This window comes from Lutra lutra, chromosome 2, assembly GCF_902655055.1.
Source record: "Lutra lutra chromosome 2, mLutLut1.2, whole genome shotgun sequence".
Lineage (NCBI taxonomy): Eukaryota > Metazoa > Chordata > Mammalia > Carnivora > Mustelidae > Lutra > Lutra lutra.
This window is the reverse complement of record NC_062279.1, coordinates 40,297,456-40,317,515: the sequence shown is the minus strand read 5'-3', so window position 1 is coordinate 40,317,515 and position 20,060 is coordinate 40,297,456. Positions and strand designations below refer to the sequence as shown.

The window sequence follows — 20,060 nt, the reverse complement described above, 5'->3', positions numbered from 1 at the left end:
ACCAGGCAGAAAGCAATAAATGCCATGAGACTGATCCCAGTAGGTATTATGAGGGAAAAAATATCACCTTCGGATGAGAATACAAGATTAGAGAAGGTGTTTCAGAAGTAGGTGGTCTAGAGAAAATTAAGGGGAAAATTAAAGCAGGAAAACCCGTTAAAGACAGAAGCAGGAAGGGCTAAGAGCTGCGGAGGGAGGAGCCCAGCTGGCTGGCGAACGCGGGGCGGGCGGGGCCCAGGCCTCTTGGGCAGGGCCCGAGCAGGGGGCGGGGCCCGGGCGGATGGGCGGGGCAAGCAACCGGGAGATGTGTCGGGCTCCGCAGAAGGTGGTTCTCTAGCCACACACGCCAGACAAAGCGGTTCCAACTTTGAGGGGAGCTTCTGAAGAGCGATCTTCCCCGAACCGAGCTCTGCTGCATGAAGTTTCATGTGGAGGCATCGGATAGTGACTTGACAGAGGAAGAACTGAGGGAGGCCCGGGCCGGAGTGACACGGCGCGCGCAGCGAGAAAGCGGGTGTCGGGTGGAAGACAGGAATGACGAAGTATGGAAAAGCGGGCATGGAGGAGGTAAGGTGAGTGAGAGGTGACGGAGTTTCGCAGCTGGAGACAGAGAAGGAGCCATTCAGGGAGCTGGGAAAATCCCGAGGGAAAGTCTGGATTTGGGGAGAGAAGCGGGAAGACGGGGTGCTGGCGTGCTGGCGTGTGTCCAGGGCGGAGCGACCCGCGGGCAGTGACGAGAGGGCTAAGGGTTTGGGGTGGAGGTCCTCGGCGGAACGCAGGCCAGAGAGTCGTCCTACTGTGGTAACGGCTGGAGCGACGTGGAGGTGGCCCCGTCGCACCGCGGAAGAGCGGGCTCAAGCACAACCTATTCCACCTTTTCCTCCACACGGAATTCTCATAGAAAAGTCGTTAAGCATGATGATGCATCATATGAAAAGTGTTGTTTTCAAAATGTCTCCTGTCTTCACTTCTGAGACACTATTTCTTCAGTTTCGTGATTCCACCCAGGAAAGTGCCTCCACTGTGGAGGGTCGTTCTGAAAAGATTTACTCCAATGAGAGTTTTGTTTAACTTTTCATTATCATTTATTTTGAAGAGTTCTCTGTAATAAAATTATTTTCCTAAGGATTTCAGAAAAGCTACTGATGTATCCCACCTCAGTGAGCCTAAGAGCTGGAAGGAACCAGAGAGGTCATCCCTGCTCCCTCATTTCACAGATGAGGGAACACGCGCCCAGAGAGGCCATGGGACTTGCTGGCATCTCACACGGCAAGGATGGAAGGCTGGCGCTACAAGCACGGCAGTGTGCTTTTCTCTGCCACACTAGAACCCTGGGTGCCAGCCACCATCTAGACACACAGTGAGAAAGACAGACAAGTAGGTAGACAGACAGCCAAATAGGTACGTAAGTATTATAACTATAAGCAAGAGTGGCTGGAATAACACATCTATATTTTAACATCCTTTTCCAAGTAGGGAAAAGGAGAGAATCCCTCCGGACAGAAAGGCATTTTTTTGGACCCACCAATGCCTTACAGATCTGAAAAGGAAATTACTGACTTTCTTAAAATATTAAACTGCTCTTAACCACAAAAAATATCAGGCCACATCACTACCCATCCCATTAGATAAGACTTCTAGTCAGCCACAATAGAAATGAAGGTACTCTTGGCTAGCATGTGTGTACCTGGAAAGGCAGTCTACAGGAAAACAAGATAATAAAAATCAGACTTTAGATTGTTTTATCTGTCACAGACACAAAATGCCCATGGCAATTTCCTTTTGAAGAGTTAAATGACAAACCCTTTAAATGAAATTCTAAATTCATCCATTTACATAGAAGATGGAGAAAAACGACAATTATATTCCAAACATATAAGTCTCAAATATACAGAGTTCTGATAAACAGCCGCATCATAGTAAACCAGCCAGAGCACATCAGCAGCTTCCCCAATCACTGGGAAATACACATCCTACTGATTCTATAATTCATGGTTCCCTTTAATAAAGGCTGCTTCAACACTCCCGCAGGCCCACTAGAGTCTGCTAGCAATACATTTCAGCTGGAGCTGTCAGATTTTCCAAAAAACCTTCTTTTTATAAAGAATGTAGGCAATGAGCACCCAAACTGCAGTGGCGACTATGTTCTGAGTTAGGTGCTCTTTGTGTGACTGATTATCCTGGAGCTTCCACTGAAAGGGGAAGTAGTTCTCAAACACCTCATGGCCAACGTACACCAGAATAGAGTTCATTCCTAGAGAAGAAATACAGAAAATAATATTTTCCTGAGTCACATCTGATCATCTGTTTAATTCTTGAAATTTGATTTTAGTCCAGTGAAAAAAACAAAATGCACACACTTGATAAATAATGCATTTCTTAAATACTTAACTGTAAGCTAAATCAAAAATTAGAAAATATTTATAATAATGTAATTCTTGAATACTAAATCTATAAGGAGAGCCAAAATCATTAACTTATCTTTTCTAGACCGGAAACTTAAGGTCAGAAAAATCTGTCAGTGAGTCACTGAAATGACTGGGTCTAGGGCACCTAGGTGGCTCAGTTGGTTAAGCATCTGACTCTTGGTTTCAGCTCAGGTCATGATCATGAGGTCCTGGAGTCAGGCCCCAACATGGGATCTGCACTCATGCCAGAGACCGGTTGAGATTTTCTCTCTCTCTCTCTCCTTCTGCCACTCTCCACCCTGCATGCATATGTTCTCTCTCTCAAATAAATAAATTAATCTTTAAAAAAAGTGATTGTGTCTCTCAGTCTTCAGGCAGATTTGCATCAAAACCATTCCATTTATCTCTTGATACCATTTATCTCCAGTATCTCTTGATATTTCTTATGCATCATCTATAAGGCAGTACATTTATATTCAGAAAGAAGGCATGGCCTCATTGCTGAAGCGTTAGAAACTGAATGATATACCCTGGATTGTTTTTGATGCTCTACAACTCAGGACTGCCTGAAGAAACAAGTGGTACTTGGTTATGACCCCAAAATCTAAACAGATAAAATGGGTGGACTCCTTTGGAACAGGCCAGGCATGTCCTGCATGTGGCCCCAGCGGCTTTCTCCCTCAGTCTGCATCTTGGAAACCTGCCACCAGGGGCCATGGCCTCAGGTCACAGCACTGGGCATGCTCAGCTGTCTCTGGCCCGCCCACTAGGTCACCATCATCAACTCCTAATTAGAGGTTTACCTGGGTAGAAGAACGGGGTTCCCGTCCACAGTCCCTTCACATCCACAATGGGGTACAGGATAAGCAGGAGGAAGAAGGCAAAGGAGCTCAGTGTGGTGACATACGAAATGGACCTACAAGATGAATGAGGTGTTTCAGGGCTCCTGAGGAGCACATCCAGCATCAGCAAGATCAACCCAACATTAAATGGCACTGTTTTCTATACCTACCACAGATTTTTGTTTATTGGAATAAAGCCTTCATTTTCAGAAATTTTCGTCAAAGCAACAGAAATAAGCCCCTATAAAAGGGGGAGAAGGATGTTAGTTTTTTAAAATATTATCTCAAAAAACAATTATGCTTCAAAACTGGAAAATATGTTATTTAATTACTTAGGGAGGCCTGAAAATTGTGTCTTACATTTTATTCTTTTAACTGGAAAACTATTTTCAAGATGCATAACTAAAAATATTCTCCAAAACAAAAAATCTCCAAAGCATTCTCTTGAGTCAAAGGTAAACTAATAAATAAATTAGAGAGGAAATGTGAAGGATAAAATGAACAGCCCAACTTTCAACTCTCCGTCACCAGGAGATCTGGAAGCGGACCTCTGATAGCTATGACCCTGCTCTTCCTGGTCTGGTTCCCCACCAGAACCCACACAATTTCTTCACGACTCCAGCTGGCCTGTTCGACAGCAAACACTCTTAGTTATAAAGACATTTGCCTAAGAAAATAAAACTGAGAGTTCAGGTGTAAAGACGTGTTCCTCTCCGCTGTTCTGGTGAAGAATGTAACCCTATGCTGTGGTGGCAGCTGCTGTCCAGTGCTGCTAAACATTTTCTTTCTTCGAAACATGTATAGATGGGATTTTAGTGAGGAATGCCAGTTACTTACTAGAAAACAACACCAGACAGTAAATCTGATCAGAATGTCTTTGGTCTGATCCTTGTAATACAAGAGTATTTTTCCTGCCTGGAGAAGAAAACACAGATGACCAAGAGAACTGCTTAAGGTATATTCGTGTTTTATGTTCATCTACATCCTAATCACTCAACAGACAGACTCATCTGCCAGGCATGCTGCTAGATGTGGGGATTACCGAGAGGAATGGAACGTCACCCCTGCCCTTGATGACTGGCCACGGAGGCACAGGGTACTCCTCGGGAAGATGGGAGGAGATGCCAGGGAGGAAGTGCCGTCCAGTTGAGGCTATGAGTGCAAAGCAGGAAGGGCATCTGGGCAGAATGGAACAGCATGCACAGAAACAGGTCAAATGGCTGAAAGAGCACGTGTCCCTGAGCTGCAGGTCACTGAGAAAGGCTAGAGGGTTGGGAAGGTGGGGGGAAGGTGGGAGGCAGGTGGGTTTGTGGGTGTCACTGGTGAGGCACAGGCTTTCTCCCGTGCATAAGAGGGAGCTGAGGAAAGTCACATCTCCCCCACCCCAAAAAAAAACCAGTAACACGGGGACCAGCTCAGACTGGCTTGCTAGACAGCCCAGTTTGGCGGCAGTAAAGAAGAGGGTGGTACTAGAGGCAGAAACAGAAACAGTACGATCTGGACTTTGCCTGTAATTAGGAATTAATTTCTGAAAAACATCAAAGGATAAGAAAATGTTCGTAATAACTTGTGACTAAAAGTAAAATTTATGAATGTTTTCTATGTGCCAGTTCTTAGAATTTCACAGGAATTACTCAGTCCTCTCCACACAGAGGGATGAACATGCCCAAGGCTACCCAGTTGGAAAGTGGTAGAGCAGGTTCAAGCCCAGACAGTGTGGCCCCAGGCTGCTCTCTCTGGCGCAAATTCATCCCTGCAGATCTGCAATTGCAGGAATGAAATGCATATATGTGAAAGCACCCACTGTGAACTGTAGTGTGCTACAGAGGTGAGTATAGAGCAGTATTTCTAAATATGAATCGCCAAAACGTATATGCTTTAGATCCACACTATCCAATATGGCAGCTACTAGCCATATTGGAGACTATTTGAAGTTAAATTTAAATTAATTGAAAAGAAATTTAAAATTTTGTTCCTTGGTCATACCAGCCACATTTCAAGTACTCAAAAGCCACATGGACATGAATATTTTCATCAGAACCTTCCATCTGCTGCTTTACAGACTTTTCCCTCCCCCAAAATAGCTCTGCTCAAAAAAGAGTTTCAAACACCAATAAGGAGAACTTTAGGGGGGAAAAAATGTAGACTGCTCAGAATTTTTAAAAAATTGCATGTGAGATAAACCAAGAACAACCTGTATGTGACTCTGGTATACAATATACATAACCTGAAACCATACAGAGTGTGCACAAAAGAAATAAATGTGACAAGAGGGGACACAGGGACTTCCCAACACCACCAGCACCCAAACATTCTGCACCCTCCAACAGGGAGACCTTTTACCCAGAAACTGCTATGCCTCCATTCCTAAAATAAGCCATATAAACAATGAGAATTTGGGGGTGAGGGAATATAGGAATTATAACTAATTATTTCCATGTGCTGAATTTTAGCAACTTCTGATTTTGACAATCTGTCACATATAACAGAATTTATTAGACCATAGAAGGTATGCTTCTAATTACTTGTTTTAATTAAACAGTTTTTGAATTAGTGATGAATAATCATGAACTGTCAGAAAAATGCACACCCTAATGAAATGAACAAATACCTGAACGCCTAAAAATGCCATCACAATGGAGTTGATGGTCCCTAAAATTCCCTCTGGATCGTAGGCCACCTGGGTATGATAAAGCACCTTAACAAAACAGAAAAAGAAGGCAGGACTCAGACCACAAAATGCACACAAACAATTCAGAGATCAAATACAAACTTGAAGACACTCCAGAATTCAATGGTTTTCATTTTTGCTGCAGAAATTCATGGCCAGCTTGTGGGGATTATAGGCAGAATACTTCTGATCAATAAAGTGTGGGGTGTGTGATACCAGAAGGGACCGCAGAGCCCAGGGATGAGCCATGACCCAGAGCAGCCACTTCAACTTCAGAGGCCAGTGATTTGATGCATCCCTAACTGGTTCCAACACTGTGCATAATACCTTCGTCACTGTCAGGTTTATTCCCTTTAGTCAACCCTACTATAACATCAAAAAGCTGTTCCTGAGACACCTGGAACTGGCTCAGTTGGTTAAGTGGCTGCCTTCAGCTCAGGTCATAATCTGAGGGTCCTGGGATCAAGCCCTATGTCAGGCTTCCTGCTCAGTAGGGAGCCTGCTTCTCCCTCTCCCTCTGCCCCAACCCACCCCACTCCCTTTGTGCTCTCTCTCAAATAAAATCTTTAAAAAAAAAAAAAAAAAAAAAAAAAAAAAGGCTGTTCCTTCCTAACTTCCTTTACGGCAAATAACATTAAAAAATATATCTGGGGGGGGGGGGGGCGCCAGGGTAGTTCAGTCGGTTAAGCATCTGCCTTTGTCTCAGGGTCCTTGGATCGTGACCCACATCCAGCTCCCTGCTCAGCAGAGCCTGCTTCTCCCTCTCCCTCTCCCTGCTGCTCTGCCTACTTGTGCTCTCTTTCTCTCAAGTAAATAAATAAAATCTTTAAAAAAAATTTTTTTAATATATATCTGTACTATTTTATTATAAAACAAGCATCCATGTAGAAACTGCAGAAATTTGGAAACAGTGCGATGGCTGCCACAGTGCATCCCTCAGATATCCCCCTGCCCATGCCTCTTAGGACTGAAGTATTCATTCCCTAAGCTGGTAGAAATATCACTGGTCAAAAGCTCTCAGCCAGGGCGCCTGGGTGGCTCAGTGGGTTAAGCCGCTGCCTTCGGCTCAGGTCATGATCCCAGGTCCTGGGTTCGAGCCCCACATCGGGCTTTCTGCTCAGCGGGAAGCCTGCTTCCTCCTCTCTCTCTCTGCCTGCCTCTCTGCCTACTTGTGATTTCTCTCTGTCAAATAAATAAATAAAATCTTTAAAAAAAAAGCTCTCAGCCAAGTCCCTTTTCTGGATCTGTCCTTGACTGAAGACAGCTGCCTCTCCAGGAGCCACACTCCCTTGCTGGGGGAGGTCCACATCCAATGGCCCAATCCCTGACTCCAATTCAGAATCACTCTAAAGCACCAGTCTAGGCCCGCAGGAGATTAGCTAAGGCCTTCTGTGACTACCAGCCAGTCCAACTTCCCCTTCTGCCCGTTCCTGCTTCCTCTGATCCTGAGCAGGGGCTGATTCCAAAAGGATGACCTGTAAGCTTCCTACACACCAATCTGGGCCTCAGAGTCTGCTGCCAGGAAGTCTGAGCTGAGCCACCACATGCCTGATCTACTGCATCTGCACTTTCAAATCCAAAGTTACTGAGATACACAGCCCCATAATAAACACTCCATTTCCTACATCAGTGAACTTTTCAAATAAAAATTAGTTCCCATGATAGTTTGTTAAATGGATAGAGTCTCCAATAGGCTGGCCCTTTCTGTTTTCCTTCACTTCAGAGCTCCCAAGGGTCTCGCTGAAAGTGCAAGGTCGGCTCACTCACGGCGGAAGAAGGATGCTGGTAAATGTGGTCATCTCCCAAAAGCAGGCGGTCAATGTAGCCAGCAGCTCCTCCAGTACAATTTGGATACTTCCCCAAATCTCCAGTGCCACCAGGGCCGAGATAACCACTGGGAAAGTGAAAACATGTACTTAATTGACAAGACTTCAGTGAGAATAAGGCTTATCCTGGCAACATTCACAGCCCAACAAGAAGCCTCAAACACAGAGACTCCTTGGCACCACGCACTCCTCACGGATGCTCTTCTGACTTGACTACTCCCCACAAGCTAAGGCGGACAGCCCAACTTCCCTTCAAACAGACCCCGAAAAAGCCTCATGGAGACAGTCCTCTGAACGTACACCAAACTCCTCTCCCAATACACATGATGGCTCAAAGGAGAAGAGAGAGAGAGAGCAAGTTCCTCTTCCTCTGGAAATCTGCAAGTTCTCACCCCAGAAGCTCTGACTTGGCAGAAAAGGACATGCAAAAAGGGATTACCTACATGGGCTCACTTACGTAGGACATCCAGGAACAGGCAAGAAGAATGTCAAAGCCAGCCAAATGCTTTCCAGCACCAGAATGAAGAGCCACTGGGGCCAGCTGAAGATGATGTCTCGAAGGGAAAAGCAGCTTCTCTCCTGAGTGAGGAGTTATTAAAAAAACAAAAATGAACTACATGTAAGTAGAAGAGGAAAAAATATGCAGTAAACATATTTGGGAAATTCTTGGTGATTCTTCTGTTGGCCTGTATGGTAGTAATACAAAAACAGATGCATGTTTATTTCATATACATTATGTGGTCTACCTGCCCCTCTCCATGAAATATAGTAAAACATTAGTTAAGAAGAAATCACTGGATGGGACGCTGGGATGGCTCAGTCAGTTAAGTGCCCAACTCTTGATTTTGGCTCAGGTAAGATCGAGCCCTGCATCCAGCTCTGCGCTTAGCATGGAGTCTGTTTGGGATTTGCTCTCTCCCTCTCCCTCCAACCCTCCCCCACTCATGCTCATTCTCTAAATAAATAAATAAAATCTTAAAAAAAAATTAACTGAACAATTCTACTCTTACATCCAAGAGAACTGAAAACAGATGTTCACACAAAAACTTATATACAAATATACATGGAATCTTTATTCATACTTGCCGAAGAATGAAAATAAGTCAAATGCCTATCAACTGATGAATGTATCAAGAAAGTAGTACATTCATAAAATGGAGTATTATTCAGCAATAAAAAGGAATAAAGCACCAATACATGGCCCTTGAAAAATATGCTAAGCGAAAGAAACCAAACAGAAAGGCACATGTTATATAATTCCATTTATATGAAATGTCCAAAACAGGTAAATCTACAGAGACAGAAAGTGGAGGAGGGGCTGCCTGGGGCTGGGAGAGTCACGGGGAACAGCAAGTGGCTGGTAGTGAATACAGGGTTTCTTGTGAGGTAAAGAAAACATTCTAGAATTGGGCAGTGGTGATGACTGCACAACTCTGTGAATATACTAAGTATCACTGAATTACACACTTCAAACTTGTGAGTTTTATGGTATGTGAAATATATCTCAATAAAGCTGCCATTTAAAAAGCTATTTTAAAAAACACACTTTAAGGGGTGCCTGGATGGCTCAGTGGGTTAAAGCCTCTGCCTTTGGCTCAGGTCATGATCCCAGGGTCCTGGGATCAAGCCCCACGTCGGGCTCTCTGCTCCGTGGGGAGCCTGCTTCCTCCTCTCTCTCTCTCTGCCTGCCTCTCTGCCTGCTTGTGATCTCTGTCTGTCAAATAAATAAATAAAATCTTTAAGAAAAAAAAAATAATAATAAAATAAAAAATAAATAAAAATAAAAAACACACTTTAAGAAAGGAAAATGAAATTTAAACTTTTGGAGCTGTCCTGACTGAAGGAAGGAGTACAGCCTACCTATTCCTGGTATCTCACCCAAACCCTCACTCCATTGTGGGGGTGGCCGATAAGCCTCCACAGACCTTGGATCCCACATGAATAACCAAGCCCATATTCATGTCTCATCTCACTCCATCTCAAGAAAATCCACAGCAGAGGGTACACAAACAATGACACAGCAGGGAGAGCAGGTAAATGAATAATGATCCAACGCACTCCAAGGATATATGACCAAGCAATCATTATAGGAAGAGCCAAGAAAATCAGTTTAGTAATGAATTTGCTAGTTACATATATGGAAATGAGCCAGAAAACAAATACAGCTTTATTAATTTATTAAGAAGGACCCCAAGTGGAAGAATTTAAACACTTCTGGGGCGCCTGGATGGCTCAGTGGGTTAAAGCCTCTGCCTTTGGCTCAGGTCATGATCCCAGAGTCCTGGGATGGAGCCTCAATTCGGGCTCTCTGCTCAGCAGGGAGCCTGTTTCCTCCTCTCTCTCTGCCTACTTGTGATCTCTGTCAAATAAATAAACCAAAAAAAAAAAAAGAATTTAAACATTTCTTCCTGAATATTTGTCTCTAGTAGGGAAAAAAAAGCTCCATCTGCAGTAATTTATAGTAAGATAAAACGCAATCGTGAAAGAAGTGAGGCTCTCATACTTCCCACAAAAAAGAAATATGAAGTAGCCAAGCAGCCAAGGATAATACTGTCATTCTCCTCTACCCTACTTTGGCATTTTTCCTCTAATCTTCACAGCATCCATATAGATACTGAAATGTTTTGTGAGTTTTCTAAATATCCTGTACTACGACAAAATGGAAAAACTGGCAGTAATGCCCACAAAGACTGAACTAGCGAACTAGCTGATGGTGATATTATTTAATGCCATCAAAATGCATTTGATTACTGGGCACTTAAAAATGTATTAAGAGGGTAGATCTCATGGTATGTGGTTTTTTTCCCCACAACAGAGAAAAAAGGATTGATGTAAAGACTAAAGGAAAATAACTAATTGAAGGAAAAAAGAATGCACTTGACTAACAGAGTTAAGGAGTCTACTGAGATATACTACTCTGCCCAGAACTAAAGAAGATTCTGAAAATCATACAGTGATTCCCACCATCCCCTCCCCCCCCACCCCATGTTTAAAAGTAGGATTTCTTACCGAGGCACAACTTTCAGGCACAGGTTTAGCAAAGATGAGCTCTAACACAGCAACCACAAAGTAGGTCACCCCCAGCCTCTGGAGCACACCAGGAATTCGTACCTTATCCCAAGACACTGCAGAAGGCACAAATTTGGTGAAATGTTAGCCAGCATTCCTCCTCCTGCCCTAGACAACATTACTGTTCTCTAGGGGGGAAAGCATACCTCTATTGCACTTAAGTTGTTGTCTAGGCCCTTGGAGATAGGAATACATAGGGGACCTGGCTCAAACTCATAGTAGGAAGTGGCCAGCTGGGACACAGGGATAAGAACACATGTGTTCGGGTGCCTGGGTGGCTGAGTTGGTTGGACCACTGCCTTCGGCTCAGGTCATGATCCCAGAGTCCCCGGATCGAGTCCCACATCGGGCTCCCAGCTCCATGGGGAGTCTGCTTCTCCCTCTGACCTTCTCTTCTCTCAGGCTCTCTCTCACTCTCTCTCTCAAATAAATAAATAAAATCTTTAAAAAAGAGGGGGGGGGGCGCCTGGGTGGCTCAGTGGGTTAAAGCCTCTGCCTTCGGCTTGGGTCATGATCCCGGAGTCCTGGGATCGAGCCCCGCATCAGGCTCTCTGCTTAGCGGGGAGCCTGCTTCTCTCTCTCTGCCTGCCTCTCTGCCTACTTGTGATCTCTGTCTGTCAAATAAATAAATAAAAATCTTTAAAAGAAGAAAAAAAAAAAAAAACACATGTTCCTTCAGTATGAGATAAAGCAAGGACTACCTGGGCCCTGAAGTTCCTCTCCTGGCCCTTTGTCATTCTGGGTATGGATTCAATCGACTCTCACATCCACCAGCAATTTGCAGAGCCAGCCCAGGCCACCAACAGACTCTCTCTGTCTTACAGGCTACATGGCTACATCACTGGAAGAGTGGGACCATTTAATGAATCCTACAATATATTCTCCTGGGAGCAGTGGCTCATTTTTTTGAGATGCATCGAATCAACTATTCAATGATACCTTCCCTTCTGACCCCAACTGGAAGCGACCTCTATCTCCCCCTAATGGCTACTCTTAGTGCTTCTTGTCCATAGGGACGATCTGGCTACTGTCCAGATAACTGTGTCCTGTTTTGCTAATGCCATTGTATGACCCTTGAGTACAGCTAACTACTGCCTTTCCTAATCCTGATGCAGGTCCCAAGCACGGGGTATGCGTCCTTCCCTCGGCCTTCCCATCTCACTCACTGCTAAAGCAATAACAAAGATATTCCTTCCCAGCAACCTAGCGGGCATACATGTGATGACAAAGGTGGATTCTTGAACTACTATACAATCTCCTTATGGAAGTTGATGAATCCAAAGTGGCAGGAAGGCAGGGTCCAGAACGAGGTAACCTGATCTGGCCCTACTACTCGGTTCCTGCCTCAAAAGACCCACAGAAAGCACTTCAATCTCTCTAGGACTCAAAGTCTTCCTCTGTACAGCAGAAGGATCTGATTGGTCTCAGAAGCTCTTCCCAGGTCTGAAGTCCAAAGACAGTAACAATAATGCCCGAAGTTATACAAGCAGGTATACACTTTTCCAACAACTGTTCTTCTTGCAGGTATCTGAGATGGAGGAGTTATATTTCTTTTAAATTATGACATGTAGCTTCCATATTTCAACCACAATATATGCTAACAAGAGGTGAAAAAAATACTTACATGGACCAAGGCAATAATTGGGGTTCACAATGACCACTCCTATACAGATTAACAGGAAACTCCTCCATGCAATTTTCCCTAGCAATCTGAATTTTGAACATCCTCGTTGCAGTATGGAAGTCATTGATAGAAAAACTGAAGATCCCATAATAAATACAAACCTAGAAAAAAAGACAGCTATTAAGAGGTGATCATTTCTAGGATGGCTTTTTTTGGTCTATATATCATTAATATTTTATAATCTACTACATAAAAGCAATGATACATTATTTTTCTAAAGTAGCCAATTATGAAAGTAACATTGGAGAAAGAATCAGAACAAAACCATGTTGGACTATAAGGTTTGTGCACCATCAAGTCATATCCTAGAAGGAAAATTCTTTAGGGCTGAGTACAATTTCCAAGGACAAGTTTCCCATTTATTATTAAAGAGAAACAATAAGAAACTCTTAATCTCACAAAACAAACTGAGGGTTGCGGGGTGGGGGGGGTAGGGAGAGGGTGGCTGGGTTATGGACATTGGGGAGAGTATGTGCTATGGTGAGTGCTGTGAAGTGTATAAACCCGGCGATTCACAGACCTGTACGCCTGGGGCTAATAATACATTATATGCTAATAAAAAAAATTTTTAATTAAATTAAATTTTAAAAAGAGAGAAACAATGATGAAGATGCTAGAATCGAAACAACTAGACATTCACCACACCCTCAAAGTCCCTGAGAAACAAACAACACACATCAATCATTTCTAAATTCACTCTTTCTCCTGAAAGAAAAATGAAAGCTCTTTCTTTTCCTAATTTTGTCTGAGCCACATACCTCTTTTCTTCCCTTTTACTAAATTAACTCTTTGAAAAAAAAAGTTGGAATAGCAATCTTTCCAATGATTGAGTGTGAGGTCTAACAGAGGTGAGAATTTGCCCTTGCCACATTTCTTGATATCCCCTGGCTTCCCTTCTTGGGGTCACCTAATTGGATAAAAAGTGTCTATTAACAGAAATGGAAACACATTTCCTACAGGGAATCTCATAAAGAGTGTACATAAATGGGAACTCTGGGTGGTTCAGTCCATTAAGCGTCTGCCTTCAGCTCAATTCATGATCCCAGTTTCCTGGGATTGAGCCATGCACTGGGCTCCCTGCTCAGCAAGGAGTCTGCATCTCCCTCTGCCTTTGCCCCTTGTTCATGCACGTGCTCTCTCTAATAAATAAAATCTTAAAAAAAAAAAAGTACATAAATAATTACCAGATCTTCAGGCATGTAAAACTTCCTCAAACCCAAAACCACCTCAAGCAAGAACCGCAGCTCCCCCGCAGAAACCCTGAGTTCATATTGTGATGAAACAAGGGACCAAAGACATAAACCAATAGCTAGTACTACTTCCTACAAATGGGACAAAGTCACTCAAAGCGTCAGAGGCAATGACACAAATCCCACATTATACAAGAAGTCGGGGTCCCTTAACAAGGTCAGAGACAGAGTAGGTCATTCCTGTATTACTTTAAATTTTAATTTGATACTATCATTGCCCTGTTACATACTTATCAGAATTTCCTGATGCCAATATACTACAATTTCTTTTAGGAAATACGACTTTTATACCTATTTTCAGGATTAGTGAGATTTAACCACATATTCAGAATTTATGATTTCCTATAAGATCCCAAGATCTTATATACCGTATCTACAAGAACAAAATGTTCCCTGTGAAATCATTCATCTTTTATATGCAGGTTTCAGATATGCCCTCTTACCAAGCATATGAACTATGCAATAATATAACTTTTGGAAGGACCTGTGAGCAACATAGGCCTGTGGCCCAGAACTCAAGGATGGTCTCAGAGAAAGGCTCTAGCATGAGCTGGACACTTGGATGACCTATGGAAGAGCTGGTGGTAGACTGCAACTCACCATGGGAATACGAGGTCAGCCACCGTCAGTCCTAGAGAATAACACAAGCACAAGAGTAAGGAAAAAGACTCTAGAATGTAAATACTTCCTAAAACTAGAATGGCTCCATTACATACTGATACATATGGAAAGTAAACTCACACTGGGAGTTTGCAGGAAAACACTGTGAAGTAACATACAGACACTCCTTGGGGACCCTGGACCCAGTCACCAGGCCTGGTGCATTCCCTAAGAACATGACTGAGCAGGGGAAAACCAGAGTAGAAGTCTGTGGACAAGTCTGTTATCTTCAAGCTGTGTTATTCAAAATCCATTCTTAAACCCAACTACTGAGCCATATTTACAGCCATTACTCAACACCACTCAGACCAACCTGAGTTCAATGGCACCCTGAGGAGGACCATGAGTCTTAGAAGGTAGAACTCCCGTGTGGCTGTAATAAAAGGTGCATCTAGAAGATGACAAGAATCATTTACAACTAAATTCTTAACAGCTTCTGCAGAGTCCCATAGCCCGGCAGCAGAGTCTTGGGCATCCACGTGTTATCAGAGTGAAGCATTACAAAGCCACAGCACACGAAAGCCAAGAACAAAACAAAAGGGATAACAGTATCATCTAAAGGTCATCGTATGGGGGCAGGAGATCAGCACTCAGAGGAGGCTGGTGGGGCCTTGTCTCTGAGCTCCTGAGGGGATGCTGAGAGGTTCTCTTGTCCACACTTCTCTGAGGGTCCTACGCAAACAATACCACTTTTAGGAAATATCTTACCATTCCAACTTGAGTGTTTGAAGTACCAATATTTTCCTCCTCCATAATTGACGAAGACCATGAGGATGAGAGCTATCCTGTAAAGCAGCAAAGAGCACACTTTCAGGGCTTGCCCATGTGACAGGGAATGGCCCAACTGCAAGAGACACACTTACACTCACAGGGGCAGTCACAACACAGATACACTTAAAGAGCAGGAAACTATTATTTCTAATTACTACAATTTGGGCCCTACACAAAGCCCTTCTGTTGCCAACATTTCCAACCTGATTTTTTTTTTTAACTAGGCTCCATGCAGGGCTCGAACTCATGACCCTGATCAAGACCTGAGCTGAGATCAAGAGTCAGACACTCAACTGATTAAGCCATGGAGGCGCCCCGCCAACATGATTTCTTTTTCTTTTTTTTTTAATAGATTTTATTTATTTATTTGACAGAGAGAGATCACAAGCTGGCAGAGAGGGAGAAGGAAGCAGGCTTCCCGCCGAGCAGAGAGCCCGATGCGGGGCTTGATCCCAGGACCCTGAGACCATGACCTGAGCCGAAGACAGAGGCTCAACCCTCTGAGCCACCCAGGTGCCCCTCCAACATGATTTCTTAAGAGAAAATTACACTGACACTGAACTGTATAACTTGAAAACAAAGCAGAACATTTCCCATCACTCCACTCTGCTAATTACTTAGATGTTGCAGGTTTAAAGAACTGTAGTAGAAGGCATATAGTCATTAGAGCTGAAGGCTCGAATCATGGGCCCTCAACTCTTATTAGGGCAAAATTCTCATCAGTTACCTCAGTGGTCTCCTCTGTAAGACAGGGAACATACCCACAGGGACCCCTGGAACCACTGAGGAAAATGATGTATATCATGGCACCTAACCAGCACTTGGCACATTTTAGGCACTTAACAAATGTTAGTTCCTATCTACCAGCTAACATCTCATCTCCAAAAGTGGCAATGAGAATCAGAAAAAAAGAGGAATAGGGGCTCCTGGGTGGCTGTTGGTTAAGCTTCTGACTCTTGCAGCTCAGGTCATGATCTCAGGGTTGTGAGATTGAGCCCCACGATGGGCTCCATGAAGGGTGTGGAGTCTGTTTAAGATTCTCTCTCTCCCTCTGCCCCTCTCCCTGTCTCTCTCCTAAAAAAAAAAAAAAAAAAAGAAAGAGGAATATGATAAAACAGACTCTAAATATGCTACTGTTTAATGCTGATTCTGTAAGATACTGAAGAATGAAGACTTGAGTGTGTCACTGTGGTTATCTGTGGGGACTCTGGAGCCAAACTCCTGGAGTCAGATCCCAGCCATCCCACATCATCCCCAAGTGACCTCAGACATGTTACTTAACTCTGTGGCCCAGTCTCTTCACCTGTACAACAGACATTTTAAAAGGACATGCCTCATGGGATTGTGAAGAGATTGAATAAACTACAACAAGTAAGAACAGTACCTGGCACAGGGTGAGAATTCAAGAATCCTTTGCAATGGTTTTAATTCTTATTACTGCCTGGCACCCCGGAGCACTCAGTGTCTGAGGAGGCTGTGACAGAATTGTAATTATCACCAGAGTTTCAAAGCCTTCCATAAGGGGTGGCTCAGTCAATTAAGTGTCTGCTTTTGGCTCAAGTCATGATCCCAGGGTCCTGGAATCAAGCTCCACAGGGTCTGTCTCCTCACTGAGTGAGGAGTCTGCTTCTCCTACTCTTTCTCCTCTACCTCCTACTCTCTCTATCAAATAAATAAATAATCTTAATTAAAAAAATAAAAAATGAAAGCCTTCCATGGGTAGAAATGGAAGGCCTAACACCTACATGTTTATTTTCAGCTATATGGTTTTAAACTTTATTTCCAGAGTTGGGTCCTGGCCCTCACACTTCTACCCAAACTCTAAAATAACAAGTTGCTGCAGGACGCTGGATTTGTCTCCCAGAGGGCTTGATATTCAAGCTGTTTTGCTAGCAGTGGGGAAGGGCTGGGGCTGGCGCACGCTGGTGTTTCATTTGTCTGATGGGATGGGGGTGCGGATGGACGTGCCACTGCCTGCCCACATGACCTTAACTCAGCAGAATCTCCGTACTAGCGCAAAGTGGCTCTAGCCTCATCCCTTGATTCTTCTCCAGCAACTTTATACTTGCTATCATGACAGTTTTTGAGTAAAGAGAGGCCACTGAGTTTATTCTCACAGCAAGAAGTCCTGCCTATCCTACAAAGTAAAAAAGATATGTAAAATAGTTAAAAGCATGTTTATGTGTAAACATGTAATTCTAGACCGCCTGTGCCCACCATGCCCCATGGAAGCCCCACATACCCCCTGAATGTGTCTACACAGCGGAGGCGTGGCGTTGCGGCGGGCGGACGCCATGTTTCTGGTTGAGCATCGCCACCGATGGAGGCTGCCCTGCTTGGAGACCCCAGCTCCTTCAGAAAAACGGGGAAAGAAACATGCCAGTTGATAATATAGTGAGTTAATTTCAGTTTTCTGGTTTTTTAGGGAAGAAATTAACAGATGGGAGAGCTAAAAACCATTGTCCAGAATAATCCTTTAATTTGCTTTTGTAAAGATCCCACCCAGAGGTTTAGTTTTTCACAGTTGATTTCTGTGCTGTCTGCCGAGCCATGCTGATGAACCACCACAAAGACCTGGTCCGTATGTGCATCTGGTACAAGACAAGCAAATATGCCCATTTATGGACATATCTATGTCCCTAATGAATTTATTAAAATAAATAATATATTTAATTACCACAGGAAGCCATCGATTTTTAGATTTCATGTTGATGGCTCTATTGTTTTTATCTTGATATTCTCTATTTAACTGGATCGATTCAACAGTGCAGCCTGCAGAGAGAAAAATGTCTCCACACCATGCATATAATGCAACCCAAAGTTCCAGCTTCACCAGGAAAGAGAAGGGGATGGTGCCCCTCACCAGAGCTGCAGATAAGGCTGCCTGCTCTTTATGAAGGCTACAGAACACATGACCGACCTGGCCTTCCACAATATAAATAAGATTAATTAAGCCAGATAATAAAAATTATTAAATAGGGAATTATAAATTCCAAATAGAGAAAACCACCACACGTGTTGCATTCTAATAACTCACAGAATTGATGAGGCGATCAGTTTCCCGGGAATTTATTGCTTTAGAAATCCAATTATGAAAGTCGTCTAAACTATAAATAAATAAAAAGCTCAGTTAATTTATTTTCTTTGGCAGAATTTTCAAAATGATTGGGTACTGTACTGAAAAAAATTCATTAAGTTCATACTCTATACAAGTCAAAGAATTAAACATTTTAAAGTGTCTTTAAGTGTGGTGGGTCTTACTTCATCCACACTCCCACCTCTCACCCCCTTGCCTGCCTTAGATTGACTATTTTAAAGAATCCCAAACATGGTATCATTTAACCCATAAATACCGCAGTTTGTAGATCTAAAAAATAAACGACCCCTCTTTTTTTAACAGAACTGCAGCTCCATTATTCAGTCTTAAAATATTATCAATAGGGGCGCCTGGGTGGCTCAGTGGGTTAAAGCCTTTGCCTTCGGCTCAGGTCATGATCCCAGGGTCCTGGGATCGAGTCCCGCATCGGGCTCTCTGCTCCGCAGGGAGCCTGCTTCCTCCTCGCTCTCTGCCTGCTTCTCTGCTTACTTGTGATCTCTGTCAAATAAATAAATAAAATCTTTAAAAAAAATTACCAATAATTCCTTGGTTTTATTATCAATAATTTTATTATCAGTAATTCTTATCACAAAAGAGCCAGTTCAATTTCTGTCTCGTAAGTTTTTTCTCCAGCTTAATTACTCAAATCAGCCTCTAAACATGACCCACATATCTAAGACATATATTCTTATTTTTTCTCTTTATTCCCCACATCTTACTCCTATTTCTACTTTATTCAGCACTGGTAACATCACCATCACATGAAAACTATTAAAATTAAGACATCTAAGAAGGGGGAAAGGAGAAGGTAAGATATTTAAAAATTAAAATTTTAGAAACGTGCTTGATTTCCTTTTCCATGCTTGTCCTCCCAGTGAAAGGAGAGAGAACCTGTATTCTTACTACCAACTCAGATTTTGTTCTGGTTCCTCCGACACACCCGGACATCCCTGGACTTCCAGCGGCCCGCTGGAAAGTGCTGGGGCAAGGGACAAGGGACTCCTGCTTTGCCATCAGAGCCTTCTGCCTGCAAGGCTGAAGAGGTGAATCACAAGCTACGAGGAGTTTCGATTCCACAGTGGAATGAGGTGGGGTTTGTTCCCTTTCCAAGAGCTCAAGATCAGCTACCAATTACTTTAAAAAGTGATGCCAAAGATCCATTCATATTAAAGGGACCAAATGAAAACATTAATAAACTGGAGTAGTATCTGCATCTTACCAAAAGATTGACAAGATAATATCTTAATTCAAAGAAACAACTCTGCCCCCAAAAAGCAGTCAGGTTAAAAATCTGCTTCTGAGCAAGAAGTAGTCCTTTAACCCTTACAGACCCTTGTATTTCTAGGATGCACAAAGGAAGAGAGTCAAGAGTGTCTGAACTACCCCAAGCTGCTAGGTTTCCTCAAGACAGCAGATTTGAAATACTAGGTTTTCTCCCTTCCATTCTGAATTCGGCTCACCCATAAATAAAATCTTGTGATCCTTCCTGACCCTAACAGGCTGAGCATATGAAAATACCATCAATCTTACTTCTTTAAAAATATGAAAGAACTTTCCTTTGAAAGGTGATCTGCCAGCCTATATTTATGTGACTTTTTCTTTCCCAGTCTATTCACTCACTTTCACTCTCTCATCTCGTGTGGACTCGCTGTTAACCAGGCAGAGAGAGAAGGAACCCCTCGCCAAGCTGCCAGTCTCAAGCAGGGAAAAGCGAGTCCACACCAAGGTCTGGAGATCCAGCGCCCCAGCCTCCATCTCTGCCGCCTGATGCCCGGAGGGCAG

At 43.3% G+C, this 20,060-nt stretch overlaps 1 protein-coding gene across 1 annotated transcript in view; it reads right to left on the bottom strand.

Moving 5' to 3' along the window:
• Positions 1 to 1,844: 1,844 nt before the first annotated feature.
• Positions 1,845 to 20,060, bottom strand: part of HGSNAT (heparan-alpha-glucosaminide N-acetyltransferase) — a 46,685-nt gene continuing 28,469 nt past the window's right edge. The window contains 13 exon segments of the mRNA XM_047717251.1: positions 1,845 to 2,254; positions 3,212 to 3,324; positions 3,421 to 3,491; positions 4,088 to 4,165; positions 5,862 to 5,948; positions 7,689 to 7,815; positions 8,205 to 8,326; positions 10,757 to 10,872; positions 12,441 to 12,601; positions 14,351 to 14,381; positions 15,119 to 15,195; positions 17,424 to 17,533; positions 18,219 to 18,288. Coding sequence (XP_047573207.1) covers positions 2,073 to 2,254; positions 3,212 to 3,324; positions 3,421 to 3,491; positions 4,088 to 4,165; positions 5,862 to 5,948; positions 7,689 to 7,815; positions 8,205 to 8,326; positions 10,757 to 10,872; positions 12,441 to 12,601; positions 14,351 to 14,381; positions 15,119 to 15,195; positions 17,424 to 17,533; positions 18,219 to 18,288 — 1,345 coding nt within the window. The 3' untranslated portion in view covers positions 1,845 to 2,072.